Genomic DNA, 20,472 nt, shown 5'->3' with positions numbered 1-20,472 from the left:
TACCTCTCAGGTGGTGTGTCATCTGTGCTTTTATATTTAAGCAGCCTGTATTTTCATTGTGGTAGGTTGCTGTTGTCTCCAACCTACATTTGGTGAGTTAGACTCAGAGCTCATCAGCTGTTACAACAAAAGGCGATGAAACAATATTAAATAATTAGAAACGTCAACAAAATGCTGACTTTAGGACTTCTGTTGCATTTTTCCGACGTAAAAATGAATGTGAATCGTGTCATTGCAGTGTGAGCATTCAGGCTTGTCATCTTGTTCACAGGTGTTTACTGAGGAGCTGCCAAAGTATTAATAAGTATAAATTGTAATCTGTCCTGGTTTTTCAAATCCTCTGAAGTTTTATTTTCCCATATCTTAAAATATTGCCAGTAACCTTCTACTTGCAAACCACCTCAGCACCAAACACATGAAGAGGAACTGCTGATTAAACTGGTTAACCCTATCAAAAAGCCACAGGCATCACTCCCATAGTACTGAAGAAAATGCAAACAGAGAAACTTAATTAGAATTTACAGCTTTGAGGATGGACTGAGAAATGTGTCCAGGTTTGGTCCCTGAAAGTGTGGGTGTTTTCTCAAGATGTGCCCAACTGTTGATTCCTATAGGGTTTTTCTTATAGCCTTGGGTAACCCTTGCTGTGTTCAGCCATGCTGATGTGACAGTTTGTTGAAAAGAACACAGCATCACATCAGTACTTACCAGAATTAAAATGATGGAGTGCTACACTGGCATTTTGCGTCTGCATGTATGAACATTTGGCTGAGATTTTAAATTGTTTAATTCTCACTGACCACAGTCACTTTTTAAGAAAGTGGGCTGTAATTGAGGTTTTAGTTACTGGTGTTTTATGTTGTACACTTTCATCCGCAGTGTTATAGTTCCATCTAGTGGCTCGATTCTTGTAACACTGTACTGTGAGATTTCTACAGATAAATCAGTTGCATAGTTCACACAGTGTCTGCCAAGGTGTGTAGAAAGGATGCTGGGTTACTAATACTGGAGCTGTGTTTATGTAGTCCTTGTCTACAGTACTACACAAGAGCTCATGATCACATCTTCTGCAGGACTAATCAATAATCAATCAAAAGAGAAAGTGAGAGACAGGTGGAAGTTTAAAACAGCCTGAGCAGAAATCCATGTTTTTTTGTGTATTGAGCTAGGATGAAACACAGAGGACCTTTGAGTTGTATATCTTGATTGCAGAGAATTTCATCAGTTCTGCACAGCACCAGGTAGTGTGGAAATTCCCTGTGTCCTCACAGAACTGATGCTATAGATAAGGGCCAATATGCAAGATTTTGAACATAGATGTATTAATATAGCTGCAAACAACTATCTTTTATTTGAATCATAGTGGAATAATGTAATTAAACCTACTGAAACATTGCTGATGGCATTCTGAGGGTCTTAACGACAGACACAGAACTGCTTGACTTGAGACATTGTTTATGATACTGATACTCCAAATTTTGGAGACAGGGTGAGTGAGTTTGTCATAACAGAGAGTAGCAGGGTAGCCCATTTTCTGTTAGAACCGTCAATCTGCAGTTACACAGCAAGCATCAAAATCTTCTGTAAGCCACCAATCTGTATAGTTTCCAAAATGACCACAAGCACATTTAGTAGAGGGCCTGACCTCACCAATTAAAACCATAATGGGTCATTAATAATGATGAACTTTCTGAGGACAAGCGAATGCCTTTTAAATTTCATGCAGTAGGAGACATGGATTTTTTAAGGCAGCTGGTCCTAGCAGCTGTCAGTGCAATTTTACTTTAAGGTACTTTTGCACATGCTTACGTTTGAAGGTGCAGTAGTTACTGCTTGGCTCAGAGTGACTGTTTGTCTTTCAATCTATGATAAAAAAGTCACTGTAAATTCAAGTTTAAAGTAGAATTCTATTTTAGACTTGGATTTACAGTGACTTTTTTCACCTTTTTTCACATTGGTCTAAGCATACATTACAATCAGGTAGCATTACATTCTGACAAAACCATGTAGTTACACCCAGCTGGGGGTAACTACATGGATTGGTCGTGGTTTGTAATTTTTTCTCACTTCATACCTACAGTACTTGCAATTTCCAAATGAATATGTGTATGTACTGTTCAGTCTCAGAACACTGACATGAGCCTGTAAGAGGGCAGTTTAGCTGTCCATCCATCCATGTTCTTCCATTTATCCGGGGCCAGGTTTCAGTGACAGCAGGCCAAGTAGGTCCATATAGACGTCCCTCTCCCAGCAATGCTTTCCAATTCCTCTTGGAGGATCCTAAAGTGTTGCAGATGAGGTATGTAATCCCTCCAGCAAGCGTTCTCCTCCCACTCTGACGTACCCGGAAAACTCACAAAGGATTTTGCTTGGGAGGCATCCTGATAAGAAACCATTTGTCCATTTTCACTCGTGACAGTCCTCTAGTTTTCAGGAGAGAACCATGGCATCTGACATCTGCAAAAAGCAGAGATGTGACGCTAAAGTTTCCAAACCTGGCACCCTCCTCACCTTGAGATCCTGTCCATTAATACCACAACCAGAGGGGCAGCCATGGCGGAGTTCAACACCTGCCAGAAATATGTTTGACTTTGTGCTCAGGATACGAACAGCGCTCTGACTTTGTATGTACAAGGACTAGATGTCTCAAGGAAAGGGTTCCAGTACCCTATACTTTCACAGAACCCCCCACAGAATTCCTTGGTGGACGTGGTTGTAGGACTTCTTCTAGTTCACAAAATGCATGTGGACTCACTGGTCAGTTTCTCATTACTCCCTCGGGAGCTCCAGTGTTCCATGACAAGGATGGAATCTGCATTGCTCATCCTGGATCTGAGGTTTGACATTGGGTCAGAGCTTCCCTTCCAGCACTCTGGAATAAACTTTCCCAATGAGCAGTGTGATGCCTCAATAATCAAAGCAGACCCTCTGTTCATCCCTTCATGACAATAAGAACCTCCTCCTTGGTCTCCAACCCTACAGGCACTGTCCCCAACTGTGAGGCACCACTGAAGAGGTGTGGCAGCCTTGACAGTCTGACAGAATTCAGAGCCTTCAGTATCTCAAATCTTATTCACACCTGGCACCTTTACACTGAAGAACTTGTTAAGTACCTCATAGACCTGAACCACAGATATTGACGAGGCTTCCCCTGAGTCTTCAGACTGCCTTATCCAAAGAGGATGTGTTGGCTGGGTTTAGGAGCTCCTCAAAGTGCTCCATCCACTGCCAGCAATATCCCTAGTTTGAGTCAGACACATGTCTTACAGTGATAAGATAGAATGTGCAACACAACGATCTTTTAGTACTGTACTATGCTATTATATAGATGTTTCATTTGGGTGAAAGTTTGAATGGCTTTTTTTTAAAACCAAATTTACAGCTCTGAGAAAGGGTCTCTGGATTCTCTGTGTTGCTTTGAAATGTGTCTGTTGTTCTGCTTCTCAATCCACTACATCAGGTACACTACTGTTTTTATAGTTCTCACTACACCAAATAAGCTATCTTTACAAGTTTTCATAGATACACTGGTACTTCAGATTTTTCCTCTAAAGTTTTATTTTCATATATTTTTTATATTTGCTCTGATTTGGTGAATGCACTGACAGGGTTGCTGCTTAATTTTATTGTACACTGTACAATGACAATAAAGAAATTCTATTTCTTTCTAATCTATTCTATCTATGCTGTAATTTTAATATAGACCTCCCTAACGGGTTTATTTCACTATGTGACTATGTGAGTGTTCAAGATGGCCTATACAGTATATACATTATTTAAACCACTTGGATGTTCTTCTTGCTGTTTAACTTAACATTATTGTAAGATGTCAGACCCTTCTAGCATGGAAAAAATTGACAGCTGCAGTATGAGGATAATTACAGTCATGTCATATTACCCTCTCATTTGGTGAGAGAGTGAGATGACTTTCCAATGACTCGCAAACGCATAGTTTAAAAAAGGTTTAGACAGCTCAGTGAAGGAATATGTCAGTCGCTGCAACAGTCTGACCCAATACCTTTTTCATAGTTTTTAGCCTACAGTGTTGCTGTATGAGGGCTGCAGAGTGGCTCACACCTAGATGATCCCTGGTTCGCATCCTGGCCTGGGATCTTTCTGCATGGAGTTTGCATGTTCTCCCTGTGCATGCTTGGGTTTCCTCGAGGTACTCCAGCTCCCACGGTACAAAAACATGCTGAGGTTAATTGGTAACTCTAAATTGTTCATAGGTGTGAATGTGAGTGTGTTCGTTTGTCTCTATGTGTAGCCCTGCGATAGACTTTCCCCTGCCTTCACGCTAAGTCAGCTGGAATAGGCTTCAGCCCCCTGTGACCCTAATGAGGATTAAGCGGTGTATAGATAATGGATGGAGGATGGATGGAGCTGTATGGCACAGAGGAATACTGGTCATCTGCTGGTGGTGAAGTTTTCTAAAGCTTTACATGTAGTATACCAAAAAATACCATTTAAGGTATTAAAATGTCTTCAATTTAATTTTAAAAATAACATTTTGTTATATTATAGTTGTAATTAATTTGCCTATAATTGCAGCCTGTTGAATATCATACACCTCCAAACTGGTTTACTGACTGCTGTAGCTAGGCAGCTATTTGTCTTAAAATAGCTTAGTGACTGATTTTAATAAAAAGTGTTTGTCCATATTGAATAGCATCATAAATAAACAACATAATCTTGTAGATCTTTTTGAGGACTAGCTTGCGTCCTTCCAGTAGAATTCCATCAATTTCAGAGCATTTAAAGCTGTTCTGGTGGCATGCAATGACCCAGCCCCTTACTAAAACATCTTATGTCGGTTTCTCCTTTAATTTACCACCTGACTACAACTAAATATAAAACAGTGACTGCTGTTTTAAATGCAAATTTGAACTACCTAGGGACAAGTGATATGGCAGTTTATTTAATTAGTGAGTTAATCCATCTACAGAAGTCAGGCTAGCAGGAGGAGGAGGACGATCAGGGTGATCAAGTGGAAGGAGAGATAGAGATGGGGGAGGGGTTGTGTGGTGGGGACAGAATGTCACTGAGTGTGTGTGTGTGTGTGTGTGCGTGTGTGTGTGTGTGTGTGTGTGTGCGTGTGTGTGTGTGTGTGTGTGTGTGTGTGTGTGTGTGTGTGTGTGTGAGAGAGCAAAAGCCCGTATGCAAAATCCTACGCTCATGAAGCGTAAGCCTTCTCTCTAGCTCTCTGGTTTGGTCTTACTGCAGCTTATCTATCTCTGGTCTTCATGCGTTGAGACTTTTTGCTACCTCAGTTTGTCCAGTAGGGTTAGTCTTTTTTATAAAAAAGGAATGTCACCCATTGTCAAAAGTCCAGAGTGCACCCCGATGCTGTGCCACTGCAAAGTTGCCTGCACCAACAACACTTTGTCGTTGCTGTTTGGATGTAAGGTAGGTTGTAGACCACTTTCAGTTCACTTTCAGTTGCTCATTTTGACTTGTAGTGGAGCTCAGTGATGGTGAGTGTTATCTTTTGGTGCTGTGTGTGTATTATTGTATGATATACAAGTGAAGTGATTAAAGATTAGAACGCTGTTTGTTGTGTTCTTCTATAAGATGATAACTGAGGCAGCTGTTTAAATGTATATTTGAAAGGTAGTGCTTGCAGAGTTTTGACTTTCTGCCTGCAATCCTCGAAGCTGTATTCATGCTCAGTGGCGCTTAATGAGGGCATATGTACAGCTACAGTTATATTTTTGCATCCCTGTACTGTCACCCTTCATTTGTCATAGTGACTGGTCAGAATTACTTCCCTGCGTTTAATGTTATGGAATACAAGTCGCATAATTCTCCTCCTTTTCCTGTTTCTTTTGCTGGTTTTTGTTCCCCCATTTTTCTTATCTTTTGCATCTGACCAGGCTTTAAGCCCAGAAGGTATGGAACAAAGTATCTCTCTGTGTCAGCAATGATGGGTCACTGTTTGAAAGTGGATAATGGGTCATTTCTTTTTTCAATTGTGAATTATGAAACACCTGTTTAGAAAGCCTGTTTAGATTTTGAAGCAAAATTCAGGATTGGAGGCATAGGTGTAAAAGTCATGTATTTGCTGTGGTGAGGTAACGTTGATAAAAAATAAATAAATAAAAACAAGTCCCGATAGTATGCAAGTGCCTGCATGTGTTTTAGAAACAATGTAAAGGTAGTCATAGACCATTACTGTGCAGGCACTTCTGTTGACAATGACTTCATGGTTAGTAGGAACATAATAATGTATTTAAAAATGTATTTAAATTTGATATATCATGATACAATATGAAATAGGTGGCTGCATGTATTGTGTGGTCTTACGATGTACAGTGTATGCATGCTCTTGCATTACATCAAATTACTTTTTATTTTTTGCCATTAAGGAGAGGCCAGTAGCAGTGTGCATAGCCAACTCGACCTGTCTTCCCTCATGTATTACATGTTTTTTACTGCAGAGGGTTTACTTGCATTTATCACCCAAAGCAGTTTCCTGGGACCTTGCGTCATGCACACATAGCTGAGGGAGGGCGATGATGGAGGCAACGCTACATGCGAAAATAGTGAAAGAGTTGCTGACAAGACAGTAGTGCTCTACACAACAGCATAGCACCTCCCACAAACTTACTTATCATCATAGTTACCACAATGGCAACAACAAAATTAGAAAAGTGCTACTGAACAAAACAACACAAACAGCTGACATTATTTATTATCTTACGTTTCTAATTTCCTCTTCCGCATTAATCACCTGCGCATACATGTGCCCCTTTGTCCCTGTCCGTAAACATCCACTTTCAGTGTTGATCGGCTGTTATTCTTGACTAATCAGATAGTGCTGTGTGCACTTATAATGAATCAAATTGACAGAAAACGACATGGTCTTATCTGATAATTTTTTCAGCCAATGTTAACCTAAATATTTTCTGCATTTTCTGTTGGGATCATTCTAAATCTAGGATTAAAATACATTTCATTACATTAGTTTATGATAAACTGTTGTGACTACACTGCTGGTTGATTTTAGTCTGTGAAAAACCGTGGAGTTGCACCTCAGTGAAGTGGTTTGTTGAAGCAATAAGAACACCAGTAATCCTATGGCTGGAAGTGTGTGTTACATTTTAAAGACTGAATGAACAGATGTATATACTTTTATGACACTAATGAATGAGTAATGCTATCATAAACCACTAACTCTGACTCTTAGTTTTCTACATTACTCACATTGATAAAGAGGCAATGAGCCATATGTGCCAAGGTAAGTCATGTATGCAAAACAGTCATTAATTGGCCATAGTGTGTGTCGTTATGTTTGGCAAACAGCAGGTGATGTTTCACAATAAAGAACTACATGTAGTTTCTGTGGTTTAACTGTAGTGCTACATTAATGCTTCTTGTACTTAAAAGTCACTTCAAATTTTTGTTCTCATTCTCCTGACTGTAATACAACTTTAAAAGTCAAATTGTACATTGGAGTCTCTTCCGTCACTAAAGAATTACTATGCAGTGTCAGATTGAGAAATACAAGGCTAGGGGGGTGTACATATTAATTGCCAAAGGGCTCCTTGCTCTGTAATAGAAGAATGTGCTTTTCTGTATCTATCCATTTATATTGAGCTAAAATATGTATTTGTTCCAAGATGTTTATAATCTTTTAAGCCCTGCTGTATCTAATTGAGACATTAACAAAACCTCTGACTGTACACAAAATCTCTCTTGTGCAGTGCCTGATAAATTAAACTGATTCAGACTGAGTGTTAACAGTGGAAGCTTTTCTTTGCTTTCTCAGCAGGAAGACCAGTTTGCAGTGCATGACTAGATTAATTGTATTATTATTTAAGCAGTCAAGAAATAGAGATATAAGCACATCAAATTCACAGACTGACATAGATCTGTTTAGAATCATACTATCAATCCATGAAAGCTGAGAAAAAGCTGTGAAGCATAATAAGACAGAGACAGAACAACAACAGAAATGTGTATATTTGACTGAAAAAAAGAAAAGCAGAGGGCAGGTGTTCCTTTTCCCCATAGCTCAGCTGTCCCTACCACTGTCTGAAGGAATTAGGGCTGTAGCAGAGAATGGGAGACAAGAATGCAACTGTAGGTATATAAAGCCACAGAAAGAGGTCAGTGCACCCAACTGCAAGGAGATTCTACACTAGGTCTGCACTGAGGCTCTGAATCTGCCTTTGGCCATGCCACCCCACATTTCCATCTCATCGTGATTCTGCTGGTTAGGGTTGTAGTGAATGTCGGAGAGGAGGAATCCTCTCAGTGGAGAATGACATAACTACACGTGAGCAGTTATCCTCTGCATGTAGCGGTTCGACCGGCCCCAGAGCTACGGCCTATTATCAACCCCATTGAGAGCCAGTGCACTGCTGGGATTTGTGTGCAGTGATTATAAATATGGAGACTACATCAGGTTAAATTCAGAACATGAATTAATTATTGTGCTGTTGATTACCAAGAAGTAAAAATATAAAAATGACATGATGAATGGTACTGATTAAATGCATTAAAAACATTTTGATTCCAGTCAGATTCTCACCTGATTAAAATGTTAAGAAACGGTTTATATATATATATATATATATATATATATATATATATATATATATATATATATATATATATATATATATATATATCTCGAAGTTCTCATCAATTAGCCTTTCAAAACGATTAGCTAACACAATGTACTATTAGAACACAGGAGTGATGTTTAGACTATATTTCTGATTAATGCCTGAAAGCACTGTTTTTGGCAGTACAATGCCATAGCTATTGATGTAAGAACTTAAGCGATTTTGGTTATTATCAAGAAAGCCATGGAAAATGGCTAGATATCAGCTCTTAAACTCTCATGAACTATTTTTTTTGGTATTATACTTGTCCAAACAAATCACTTCCAAGTGCAAAAATTTAGGTGCTTCAAATATCTTACCAATGGGACGCCTCTGTTCAGGCCTAATTTCGTTCTCCAGAATGATAACGAGCCCTATCCATAGTCTGTGGAGAACTGTGAAAAATTTTCTGAAATGCTTGAAGTAGTCAACCTGTCAAGTACTTTGTAAAACTGCGTAACAAGGAGAAATAGTGCTATTTTCAAAGGCAAATGGTGTACACAGCAAATATGAACTGGCTTAAAAAATGCTGTTTACTGCACTTTAAATGAAGCTAATTGATTTAGAAACATCTGAATGTCTACTAATGGCATTAAGGACGTTATGAATAAAACATTCTCATACATTTTTTTTTATTCCTTCAAATGTTTGAGTATTATATGTGGTGGGCAAAACAGCCTGTATTCCCAGAACTGTTGACTATGGAGGAAAAGTGTGATTTCAGGGGTGCTGTGTTTTTAGTTTCTATATTTAGGTCCTCTCCCTTTCATTTTGCTATGGTAAACTAAACAGCAATAGTAGCTGCAGACACCTGCCTCCTCACTCTAGAAGAAACACCCCAGTGGAAACAACATCTGCGTTTGGGAATGGCTTAGTAACTAGAGCACTGCCCTAAAGCAGACAGACGCTACTTCTGACCTACTCATGTCCTCATATCAGTTTATTTCTGTTGCAATTTAAGGTTATATTTGGAATTAAGTTTAGGCTAAAGCAAGGCAATCTTGTCTGACTGGTTTCCTGGAGAAACTGCATACATTTTCCTCCTTTTTACTTTTTAGTACTATAAATATAATATACTTTGGATGTGGTCTTTTGGTTTGCCAAAAATAGACATTTATTTCGATAGGCCTGCATTGTGGGAAGGATTAGTTGGTGCTCAAGGCAATACCTGAGGTTCATATGTGTGGTTTTGGTGAAATCAAATGCCTTGCTGTTAGACGGGCTGTCACAAAATTAGGTTCGCTCAAGTGTTTATCTAACGACATCATCAGATACAAAATTGTAATTTTCCCATCCTTTGGTTTATGGCCTAATGCCTTCAAAAATAATGACATAGTTGCCAGCAGTAGATGTTCTTTGTGTTTGGTGCTAACAAGCAAAATTAAGACAGTGACAGACATTTTACCTGTTAAACATTAGCATGGTGTCATTGTCACTGTGATGATGACAGACTGTAGTCAGTAAATACAGTCTCACAGATGTCCTAACATGGTTCATCGTCTTTTTTTTATCAGATACCATCTCTGTTGCTTGGTAGCCAGCACTGTATGGACCAGTCAGCTTAAGAATCTGTGATGTGGCTATGAATAAATTATTGTTTGTGAAGAGCCTTTTATTGTTCAAACTAAAAAAATGTCTGTGTGCACTTATGTATATGCATGTGCAGTAAGTTGAAGTGTAAGAAGAGTTGAATTTTATCTAGTTTCCATCTGCATCTTACGTGGAAACGAAGTCCCAAATCGTGGGCTAGAGTCTAAGACTTGACCGTGTTCAAATGTCCAAAAAAGGATTCTTGAAAGATCTTCAAAGAATCACCAGGAGAAGTCAGCATTCAGAAGCAGCAGGATTTATTGTCGACAGAAAATCCACCTTAACACCAAAACAATAACCAGAGATACTGAGCTGTGCATCATCTTTTATGCTGTGAGAATTGGTCATTTTTTCCACGCCTATAGGGCATATTTTTGGAGAGATAGTTCTGACACCATTCTTTTCTAAATCTGTTGGTCTGATCTTGACATCAGGTTATCATATTTCACTCCTAGATCACACTCTAGGTCATGTTTTACAGAGAACATGTTCAGACATGTTCAGACTCTGCCTTAGCCCCTGCACATTTTTTATGACAGTCTTCACGTATTTTACACCACTATGTGTTGTTATATTTCTCATACACCTTTTTTAAAAGGTGTATTGCCTTAAGTTTACACTATTATGTTTTGAGTACTCCACATTTCATTTTTCTACAAAGCATGCAATCTGTCTTTACACCAAAAATACATGTTTCACTTTTTGATGTTCCAGCTGCATGTGTGTCCTCCACAGACACACACAATACCATCAAAACATCAGTGATTACTATAACCTTCATTATTATGTTGTTTATACACGTCTTAACTCTATTCTTTAGTTTAATGGCATTTTCCATAATTATAATGTCTTTTACTCTTAGAATATTGTACCAAAAAGTATGATACTACGCATCACAAGCCTCTTCACATCACTGCGACAGATAACCAAAGGAAGCACTGTCTTCTATTTGGTATCACAAATTATTTCATAATGGCAATCTGTAGGTAAAATATGGATACAGTAGACATGGATTTCAAGATGAAAAACAACATGGATGTCAACTTTACTCCTCCTGCCAACTGCTGATTAATCCTGTTGGAAGGCATTAAAAAGCCAATTCATGAAACGTCTACCTGTGCCCTAAAAGCAACCTAAAAATAGCAGCAACATTAAGGTGTTGAGCTAACATCCTCTGAAAACACACCAATCTACACACTGTGGTTTGCTTTACTGATCAGGACTGAGTAGAGGTGTTAGTGCTAGAAGTAGAATGTTTAAGGTTTTGGCAGTCTCATAGATGAGGATTTTTATCTTCATCATGCTTTGCTTTTTCATGTTTTTACAAATTTCACTGAGCTTCAGAGTTTTTACATGAAACAGATGAACACATATCCAAAAAATCTGTTCAATAAGCAGAGGCTTCTGACACTGGACAGCTTAATTTTAAAGAAACATGTTGTAGGTGGGGTGTAGCACTCCCACTGCCGCCAACTGCATGCTCAAAGGAAACCAAAGGGAATCTTGGGTTGTTGGGTTCTCTGTTCAGAACTAGGAAGATCTTCACCTTACGATTTTAAGTGTTTTGAGATGACATATGTTTTGAATTGTTGCTATAGACTGTTTGTCAAAATGTTGTTTACAAGAGATTTTATTGAAAATTTTTGCTTTGGTGGCAAATTGGTTCCATTAAAAGGAACAATTTCTTGCATAATACAGTACCAGTTGTGTTTCTATACAGAATAATGTGTTTAGTACTGTTTAATCAGAAATTTGGAACAACAATTCCAAATCATACCTACAAAACAAAGAAATAACTCTTTATTGATTGCATCAGAAGTGTTAATAAGATCTTCTATGTGATAAATTACAACAATTTCATAATAAATGTGTTGCAGAAGTTTACATAGGACACCTAAGCAGTTGATAATGTGACGACATCCCCTTGTTTGCAAGATGGCTGCCAATCTGCGAGGCATACTGTCCACGATGGTGTGTGACTTTGCACTGTGGAGACTGATCCATTCTTCCTGTAAAAGCTGGCAAAGTTCACGAAGATTACCTAGCTGTGAGTTTCTGGCAGCAACTGCATGCCCAAGAGCATCCCACAAATGCTTGATGGGATTGGTGTCAGGCGAGCATGCCGGTTGGGACAAAACACAGATTCCCTCAGTCAAACAAAATCCTGCACAGTTTGTGCTCTGTATGCCAGGGCATTATCACCTTGGTACCTAAAGTTCTCTCTGTTTATCTGCTGGGCCCATGCAAATAGGTGATGTCTCAGCTCTTCACGATGCACAGCCCAGTAAAAATGGCACCAAAGATCGCCAGCTCTGATTTGCCATTGGAGTGAAAAGCCCCATACATGTACAGATCTGCCTCCACTGGAGAGCGTTGGTTGTACACAATCCTCAGTGAGTCTTTTACCTTGCATTTGATGCATCCTGTCACGGCCATCGGTTCTATACAGCAGAAAAGGTGACTCATCTCTGAACAGGACATGTTGCCAGTGATCAACAGTAAAGGCTCCATACTGCCTGGATCCCACTTGTGTCTGGCTGTCAGCTTCCTGATTGGCCTTCTGGTGTTCAGACCCCTTTCAACCAATCTCCTGTTGATTGTTTCCTGTTGACTTGGATAGTTGCGTCCTGTCGCAATTCTTGCCTCAGAGAGACAGCAGCATGCTTATATACCTCTAGTGTCCCAAAACCACTTAATTGAAACAAAGAAGTCTATTATGAGTTTTAGATAGATAAATAGACCTTTATTGTCCCCAAGGGGGATATTCGTTGTCAAAGGCACTGTCAGGTACATAAAAGAAAATACACATATCACACATGGAATAATTGTTTAATAATCTTTTTTTTTTTTTGGCATTTTAGGCTTTATTATATACAGTGGAGAGAGACAGGAAAGCAAGGAGAAGAATGTGGGGTGGACAACCAGTTAAGCTACTGGGATGCGCAATCGTTCAATAATCTTTTAATTAAACCTCTGTATTATGTTTACTAAAATGGTGCTTTACAACAAATCTCCCCTGTTCACTGGCTGCAATTAACATTTTGACCAACAGTGTATAAACTGAAGTGAATTGAATTACATTGAATTGAACCGTGGACCATCTTCAAGTTTACACAGTAGCGATTTATGGTTGTGAGTTTCTCCCTTAAAATTTTATGTTGGCGAGAGCTCCTGAAACAATCATTTACTTTGTGCAGATGGCTATTTCTCTGTTATAGAGAAATGGTCTAACTCAGTGCAATTTTGCAAAGATCTGTGGGATGCTTGTATTTCAGACCTACAAGCCAAAAAGTTTGACTGGAGTGTGTAATTGTGCTGTAAGATAATTTTACTGCTTTTCTGTGGCTACCCATCTGTTACAGCCTCTATGTGTACTGTCAGGTCCATAAATATTTGGACATTGACACAATTTTCAGTATTTTCTGTACACCACCACAATGGATTTGAAATGAAACAATCAAGATGTGCTTTATGTGCAGACTTTCAGCTTTAATTTGAGGGCATTTACATCCACATGAGGTGAACGGTGTAATTTGCACATATAAAATGTGTTGTAATTCCTACATCGTTCACCTGATTTGGATGTAAACATCCTAGAATCTAAGCTGAAAGTCTGCCCTTACAGCACATCTTAATTGTTTCTTTTCAGATCCACTGCAGTGGTGTACAGAGACGAAATGCTGAAAATTGTGTCAATGTCCAAATATTTATGGACGTAGCTGTATGTGTTTCTGATTGTAATCACCCTCACCACATCTGTCCTGCATGCACAGACATCTGTTGTTAGTTCAAAATTTCACAGACACCTACAGTACTGTATGTACAGTATGTACCATCACCTTGCAGTTAGCTTGTTTTTGTTTCTGTGCTGAATGCTTGGAATCTTGGATGTAATTCACTGACTTAATCTCTTAAGTCTTACCTGTGCTGTTTGTTCTTAGTGGTGACATACAGTCCTGTTGCTCTCTCCAGAACAGGCCACCAGCAGTACAGGGGTCGTCCCACAACGGCCAGACCCCACCCTGCATGAACCCTGCCTTGATGAACGCTCCCTGGGTGAGAGAAGGGAGAAGGGGGCTAGTTTTTTGTTCATCCCATCCTATTTATGTACAGTATCTTAGTGGCAATCAAGCACACATCAACCTCATTTATGTGTTGTTTTGTCACCCCAGTAATTACTGATGTGTGACAGATCACGAGTCATTGTTGAGTTTACTGCACCACCATGTGGTTAGAGTACCATCAAAGTTTTCTGTGTCTGGACCTCATTCTCTGCTCATTTGGTCACTATGAGACTCTAAAGAGCTGCTGTTGACTCTCACAACCATCTCTGTTGTCACCTGTATATGGTTTCAACACTTGTTTTACATGTTAACCGTGGAGCCATTTTGTATCACATGAACCTATTGTTTTGAAAGTTGGATTTCATAGTACTGTGTATACCCAAAAATCATTCTAAAAATACGAAGTGTTCCTGGATCAGTCATTTGGGAGAGGTAAGAAACGTATTAATTTAATCAGATTTCACAAAACATTTCTTAGTTATTGCTCAAACTTCTACTTTAATAGTGAGACCTGTCTGTTCATTTACCCACATGGTTGCGAAGCTACAGTTTATGGTGGGGTTTTCAGGTTGGATTGTACCACATCGAAAAGGTTGAGGGAAAAAGTCTTAAATGTTGATTTAAAACAATTATGTTAGCACATGAATAAAAATGTGAGTTTTCATGGAAAACGTGAAATTGCCTGGGTGACCCCAAACTTTTGAACAGTAATGTAGTTCTTCGATATTAATTATTTTAGCCATTTCTGCTGTCACTCCTGAGAGCAGCGGAACACAAAGCATATACTGACTTTAGTTGCCAGCATTTAGAACTCATCACTTTTCTTTTCCAATGCATATCTTTTTCTCCTTTACCCTTTCCACTCTTAGCAATACCACTACCAAGAAGATGACTCACCGCATCTTGACCAGGGATTCCCGCGGCTCACAAACAAGGTGCGCGCCCCTGAGCTGGTGCACGTGTCTGAGAAGAACCTGTCCGAGATCGAGAATGTGCACGGCTACGTGTCCCATTCCCACATCTCTCCTCTCAAGGTCAGTGTCTCTCTTAGTATTACAAGTGTGGGTTGTTGCACATGGCATAGAAGCCATGGCCTCTCTTCAGTCTCTCTCCCTTTTCTTCTCTATTCTCTCTTTTTGGCTTAAATGTGACCACAGAATGTTCAATGTTTGTTGTAACACTTTTTATATATTAGAGAGATAAGGTTCGGCTCGTGTTTCTAATCGAAGTCATATAATTTACTGGAAGTGTTTAGCACAAAAGTCAGTAGATCATGGTTGAATTTAGGCCAGTTTTCAGAGCATAGTATACAAGTTAGAACTTAAATACTTAGTATTCCATCCTTCTTTTCTCCTTTAGTTTTTCCCTTTATTTTGATGTGCTCTTCTGATCCACAGAAGCATGACTTGATGGCAATAATCCCTCTTTGAGTTTGTAGTTTTGTGCATCATTAGAATAAGAGATGATAAAACATTGTCTTTGCATGCCCCCTTCCTTCTGCTTTTACCATTTCTTGCACACATCTTCCCCCTACATTGTCCTAATTAATGTGCCAGTGCACATTGTGATCTGGACCCCAACATCTGACTGTCCTTCTCTGCCCACAAAAGCGCATGCCTCCATGTAGAGTCCAGACTTGGAGAAAAAAAACAAAAACACAAACACAACCAGTACTTAGATGTGTTAAAGACTGGATAGCTGTTCAGTTGGCAGCTGGGGCCTATAAAGTGGTTGCATCTCACCTCTGGCTTTTTTGAGCCAGCAGAGGGCAGTGTTGGAACTGAAGTGACGTTTTACTCTGAATTACTGTCACAGTTGATGGGGAAAGATTTTCCTGAATATTTGCTGTGTTTTGGTTCACAGTATATATATATATATATATATATATATATATATATATATATATATATATATATATATATATATATATATATATATATATATATATATATGCATTTGAATGGGAACATGGCCTTGACTCTGGTGGAGTCTAGTGTCAGGAGCTCTGACTGTGTTTGTATTCTCTTCCTGTGTTGTCATTAGGCTAAATCTAGTGATGCTGTGATGTGATCCAGCAAACTGTTGGTAATATGTTACCTTTTGTCATACTTATGCATAGTGTATATAATGAAGGTAATAAACCAGTGCAGACACTCCATACGTTTTACTGAGGATCTTCATGTTAACATTTCGACGTTGATGTAGACATTGATTACACTAATGTAACACACAGCGGTGATATATGTGACTCAGTATTAAACCAACCTTTAGCTTCATTATGCTGCAGTGCAGGATTTAAGAAAGCTGATTTAAACTTCCATCTTTGAAAAGAAGCTAAATTGGCACGTCGGCACAGATATGCTGTCTGTGCACTTTTATGTGTTGTTTATCACAAGACTTATCCGAAAAGGAGTTGTTTGAGTGCTGGCAGTCGTTCACCTTATGTTGGTATCAGTTTATTCACAAGCTGTGAACCCAAAACTGTGTTCAAATATTCTGACCCAATTATCGGTTTTCTCGGTTGTAATGCGAGTCTCCTGTTAGTGCAAAAGTGATCATCAGTGAATCTGATTTGCACTTATGCAGTCAGTCTGTGATGGAAATATGTCATAACAGACTCTTCTTACAGCTACTTCCCCATCTCAGTAATTAGCGCGGTGCCGGTTCAAAACATGTGTGTTTGGAAGGGGCCAACTGTTTCTTCTCCAGTATTTGTGTTTGTGGCTTTCCTAATACCAAAGACCAACCTCTCATCCAAACTACTTTACACTCAACATTGAGTGCATTCAGAAGTGGTTGGCTGATATGGATTTTTCAGTGACCAAAGCCGATATAAAATGCATATGTCATGTTGTGCACTTAACAACAGATCATGTTGCAGTTCGTGACTTGTTTTATTGCCTGTTTACAAGGCTCTGTGCTGTGCTGCTGGTTACGGATATATATATTAGCTCATATGTCTGAGCTCATCCTATAACAGTAAATGTGCAGTAGCTAATTTCAAGTTCTAGCATACACTTGCTCTACTCAAGAACCTATTTTGCCTGGGTCCCTGCAAAATTTAGGCTGGACGTACACTACCATTCAAAAGTTTGGAGTCATCCAGACAATTTCATGTTTTCCATGAAAACTCACACTTTTATTCACGTGTTAACATAATTGCACAAGGGTTTTCTAGTCATCAATTAGCCTTTCAACACCATTAGCTAACACAATGTAGCATTAGAACACAGCAATGATGGTTGCTAGAAATGAGCCTCTGTACCCCTATGGAGATATTTCATTAAAAATCAGCCATTTCCAGCTAGAATAGTCATTTACCACATTAACAATGTCTAGACTGTATTTCTGATTCATTTAATGCGATTTTCAATTTAAAAAAAAAAACAGCTTTTCTTCCAAAAGAAATACATTTCTAAGTGACCCCAAGCTTTTGACTGGTACTGTATATGTTATGTCCTATTCGAGGGCTGCAGATGTGTTTGCAGACTGTTTATGTTTACCAGCCTTGAGAGCTGCTAATCGGCCAGAGCCAGTTATGTTATTAATTAATGGTCTGACTGATTAATTAGTCTGTCACTAACATAGAATTATGTAGGGTTAACACTAATCCTTTCTTTCTATAACCCTGAGTATAACTGCAGCTGCACCTAACCATAATTTTTCTTTCAATTAATGTAACAGTTAAAAAAAGTAAATTAATTTATCAATTTATCTCCAGGTTATTATTTAATTGCTTCACTTTAATCACTTACTAATGCTTACGTCTCACATCATCATTACAACATTATTACATATTACTTGATTATTTCTGATTTGCTTGAGGTGTTTTTTTAAATCGTAAACTACCGATACCAAATACTTCTTGAGATCATTTTTTCTTTATTGCCTGCTGACCCACTTTTAACACACTGAAATTTGAAGCTATGTTTGGATAGCAATATCTCATAAACTATTAATTGCAAAAGCCTGAAATGTTCACTGTTCACTTCTCATCATCGTATTGATTCACAACCTGAAATAATGTACCAATAGATCTAATAATCTCTGACTATGGGTGAGATGAAATAAAATAAAAAAACAATAGTAATACAGTATAAAATTCAATACTTCAGATTCTGAGTAAATGACATGATGAGAATTAACAGTAAACATTTAGATTTTTATCTATCATAGTTCGTGAGATATTCTTATTTGAACATTACTTAAAATTGCAGTTAACAAAAATATGCTGAAAGCGGGTTGATGGGCAATGGGAAAAATGTTTAATCTCTGAAAGTATTCTATTTTTGCATATTCAGGCCAAAACAAAAGTTTGTCTTAAACTTGATCATGATCTGCTTTTTGCTGATGACTGTGGCGTCTTTGCACATACTGATGACCACCTGCAAAGACTTCTGAATTATTTTTCCTCTGCAGCAAGGAACTTTGGTCTTACTATAAGCACAAAGAAAACAGACATTATGTATCAACCACCTCCACGCCAGCAGGGTATTGCCCTAAGTGTCTTCATAGAGGATTATAAGCTGAAACACACTGATGCCTTTACATATCCTGGGTGCCTCCTCTCAGACAGGCAACTAGATCATGAGATTTCAAATCGTATGTCCAAGGCAAGTGCCTCATTTAGGCAGTTGTACACTTATGTATGAAATAGTCACAATATCACCATATTAACTAAGATAGCTGTCTACCAAGCTGTAGTCAGCAACACTTTATGGCTCAGATACGGATCACATACGCTTGGTATATCAAGCAGCTAGAGTCTTTTCACCAATGTTGGTTGTGCAAAATCCTACATGTACCCTGGCAAGACAGAGTACCAAACCTACACATCCTCTATAAATCAAGCTGCCCTTCAATGGAGGGTATGATTAAAAAAAAAAACAACAGGTACAGTGAGCAGGCCACTTGGTACGAATGGATGACAACAGTTTATCCAAACAGCTGTTCTATGGTGAGCTTGGAGAAGGTCAGCAAAAGACTGGAAGGTCGGGAAAACGATTCAAAGACAGCTTGAAAGGGTTACTGAAAGACTGCGCATTCGACCTAGAAACTTTGGAATCTATAGCACATGATAGTCTTTTATGGCATAGCAGTGTCCATGGTGGCATTGAACACTTTGAAGCAGGACTCTCAAATCGCATCACTCAGACCAAGCATCACAGAAAGGATCGTTTAAATGCAGCCCCAACAGGGTTAGTGTGTCATCTCTGTGCAAGACCCAGTGCAAACAAGGCTAGGTTTGTCGCACATTTCTGTCTCCGTTACCCAGGCTATGTGAACTACCACCCATCTTCATTGCAAGCAATGTGACTTCCATTAAATGTTCCAGTTCATCAAACTAAATATTGATATTTGTTTCATATTATACAGAGATAACCTATACATCACAAAATGCAGTTTTAGAATGTTGATTTATTAAAGTTTTATTGAAAATCTATATCACCCCTGAAACCTACTAACTGGTTGGTCCACTCTTTGTCTTAACAACTGCAGTTAAATGTTTGTGATAGCTTGTGATCAGTCTTCTACATCGCAATGGAGGAATTTTGGCTTTGCAGAATAGTTTAGTTATATGTGTTGAGCTTTCGGTCATGAACTGATGGTGGATATTCTCCAGGATTTTCTGATAGAGAAAAGAATTCATGACTCCATCAATTATGACAAGTCGTCCAGGTCCTGTGGGAGCAAAGCAGCCCCAAACCATCACTCTACCACCACAATGTTTTACTGTTGGTGTCATGTTCTTCTTGTGGAATCCAGTATTAGCTTTACACCAGATGTAACAGGACCCATGTCTTCCAAAAGTCTTGGGGCTCATCTGGATATTTTTTTGTAAATGCTGGACGAGACTTTATGGTCAGTAGTGGTTTGTTGCATGCAACTGTCCCATGGAGGCCATTTTAACCAGTGTCTTCCTCATTGTGCAATCATGTAGAAGGACCTTAACTAAGGCCAGTGAAGTCTGCAGATCTTTTGATGTACGTCTAGGTTCTTTTGTGACCTGCTGGATGGGATGTTGATGTGCTTTTGGAGAAATGTGGATAGCACTCCTGGGAATGTTTACCACTGTTCCATGTTTTTCCATTTGTAAATGATGTCTCTCGCTGTGATTCTCTGAATTCCCAGAGCCTTAGCAATGGCTTTGTAACCCTCTCGAGACTGATACATATCAATGACTTTAGGATCAACTGATATCTTTAGTT

General features: G+C 38.8%; 1 protein-coding gene across 37 annotated transcripts in view; it reads left to right on the top strand.

Annotated features, from left to right (window-relative positions):
* Positions 1-20,472, top strand: part of dlg2 (discs, large homolog 2 (Drosophila)) — a 186,852-nt gene that overhangs the window by 71,376 nt on the left and 95,004 nt on the right. For 29 of the 37 annotated variants that reach the window (XM_055017123.1, XM_035951104.2, XM_055017128.1 and 26 more), the window contains 2 exons: positions 14,172-14,255; positions 15,133-15,297. In XM_055017123.1, coding sequence (XP_054873098.1) covers positions 14,172-14,255; positions 15,133-15,297 — 249 coding nt within the window. Of the gene's footprint in view, positions 1-5,202; positions 5,407-14,171; positions 14,256-15,132; positions 15,298-20,472 lie in introns of those variants that run through there. The other 8 variants (XM_035951106.2, XM_035951105.2, XM_035951118.2 and 5 more) reach the window with 5 other exon arrangements.

Source organism: Amphiprion ocellaris, chromosome 14 (genome assembly GCF_022539595.1).
Source record: "Amphiprion ocellaris isolate individual 3 ecotype Okinawa chromosome 14, ASM2253959v1, whole genome shotgun sequence".
Lineage (NCBI taxonomy): Eukaryota > Metazoa > Chordata > Actinopteri > Pomacentridae > Amphiprion > Amphiprion ocellaris.
Note: the sequence above shows the minus strand (reverse complement) of the source record. Positions and strands in the feature narration are given on the sequence as shown.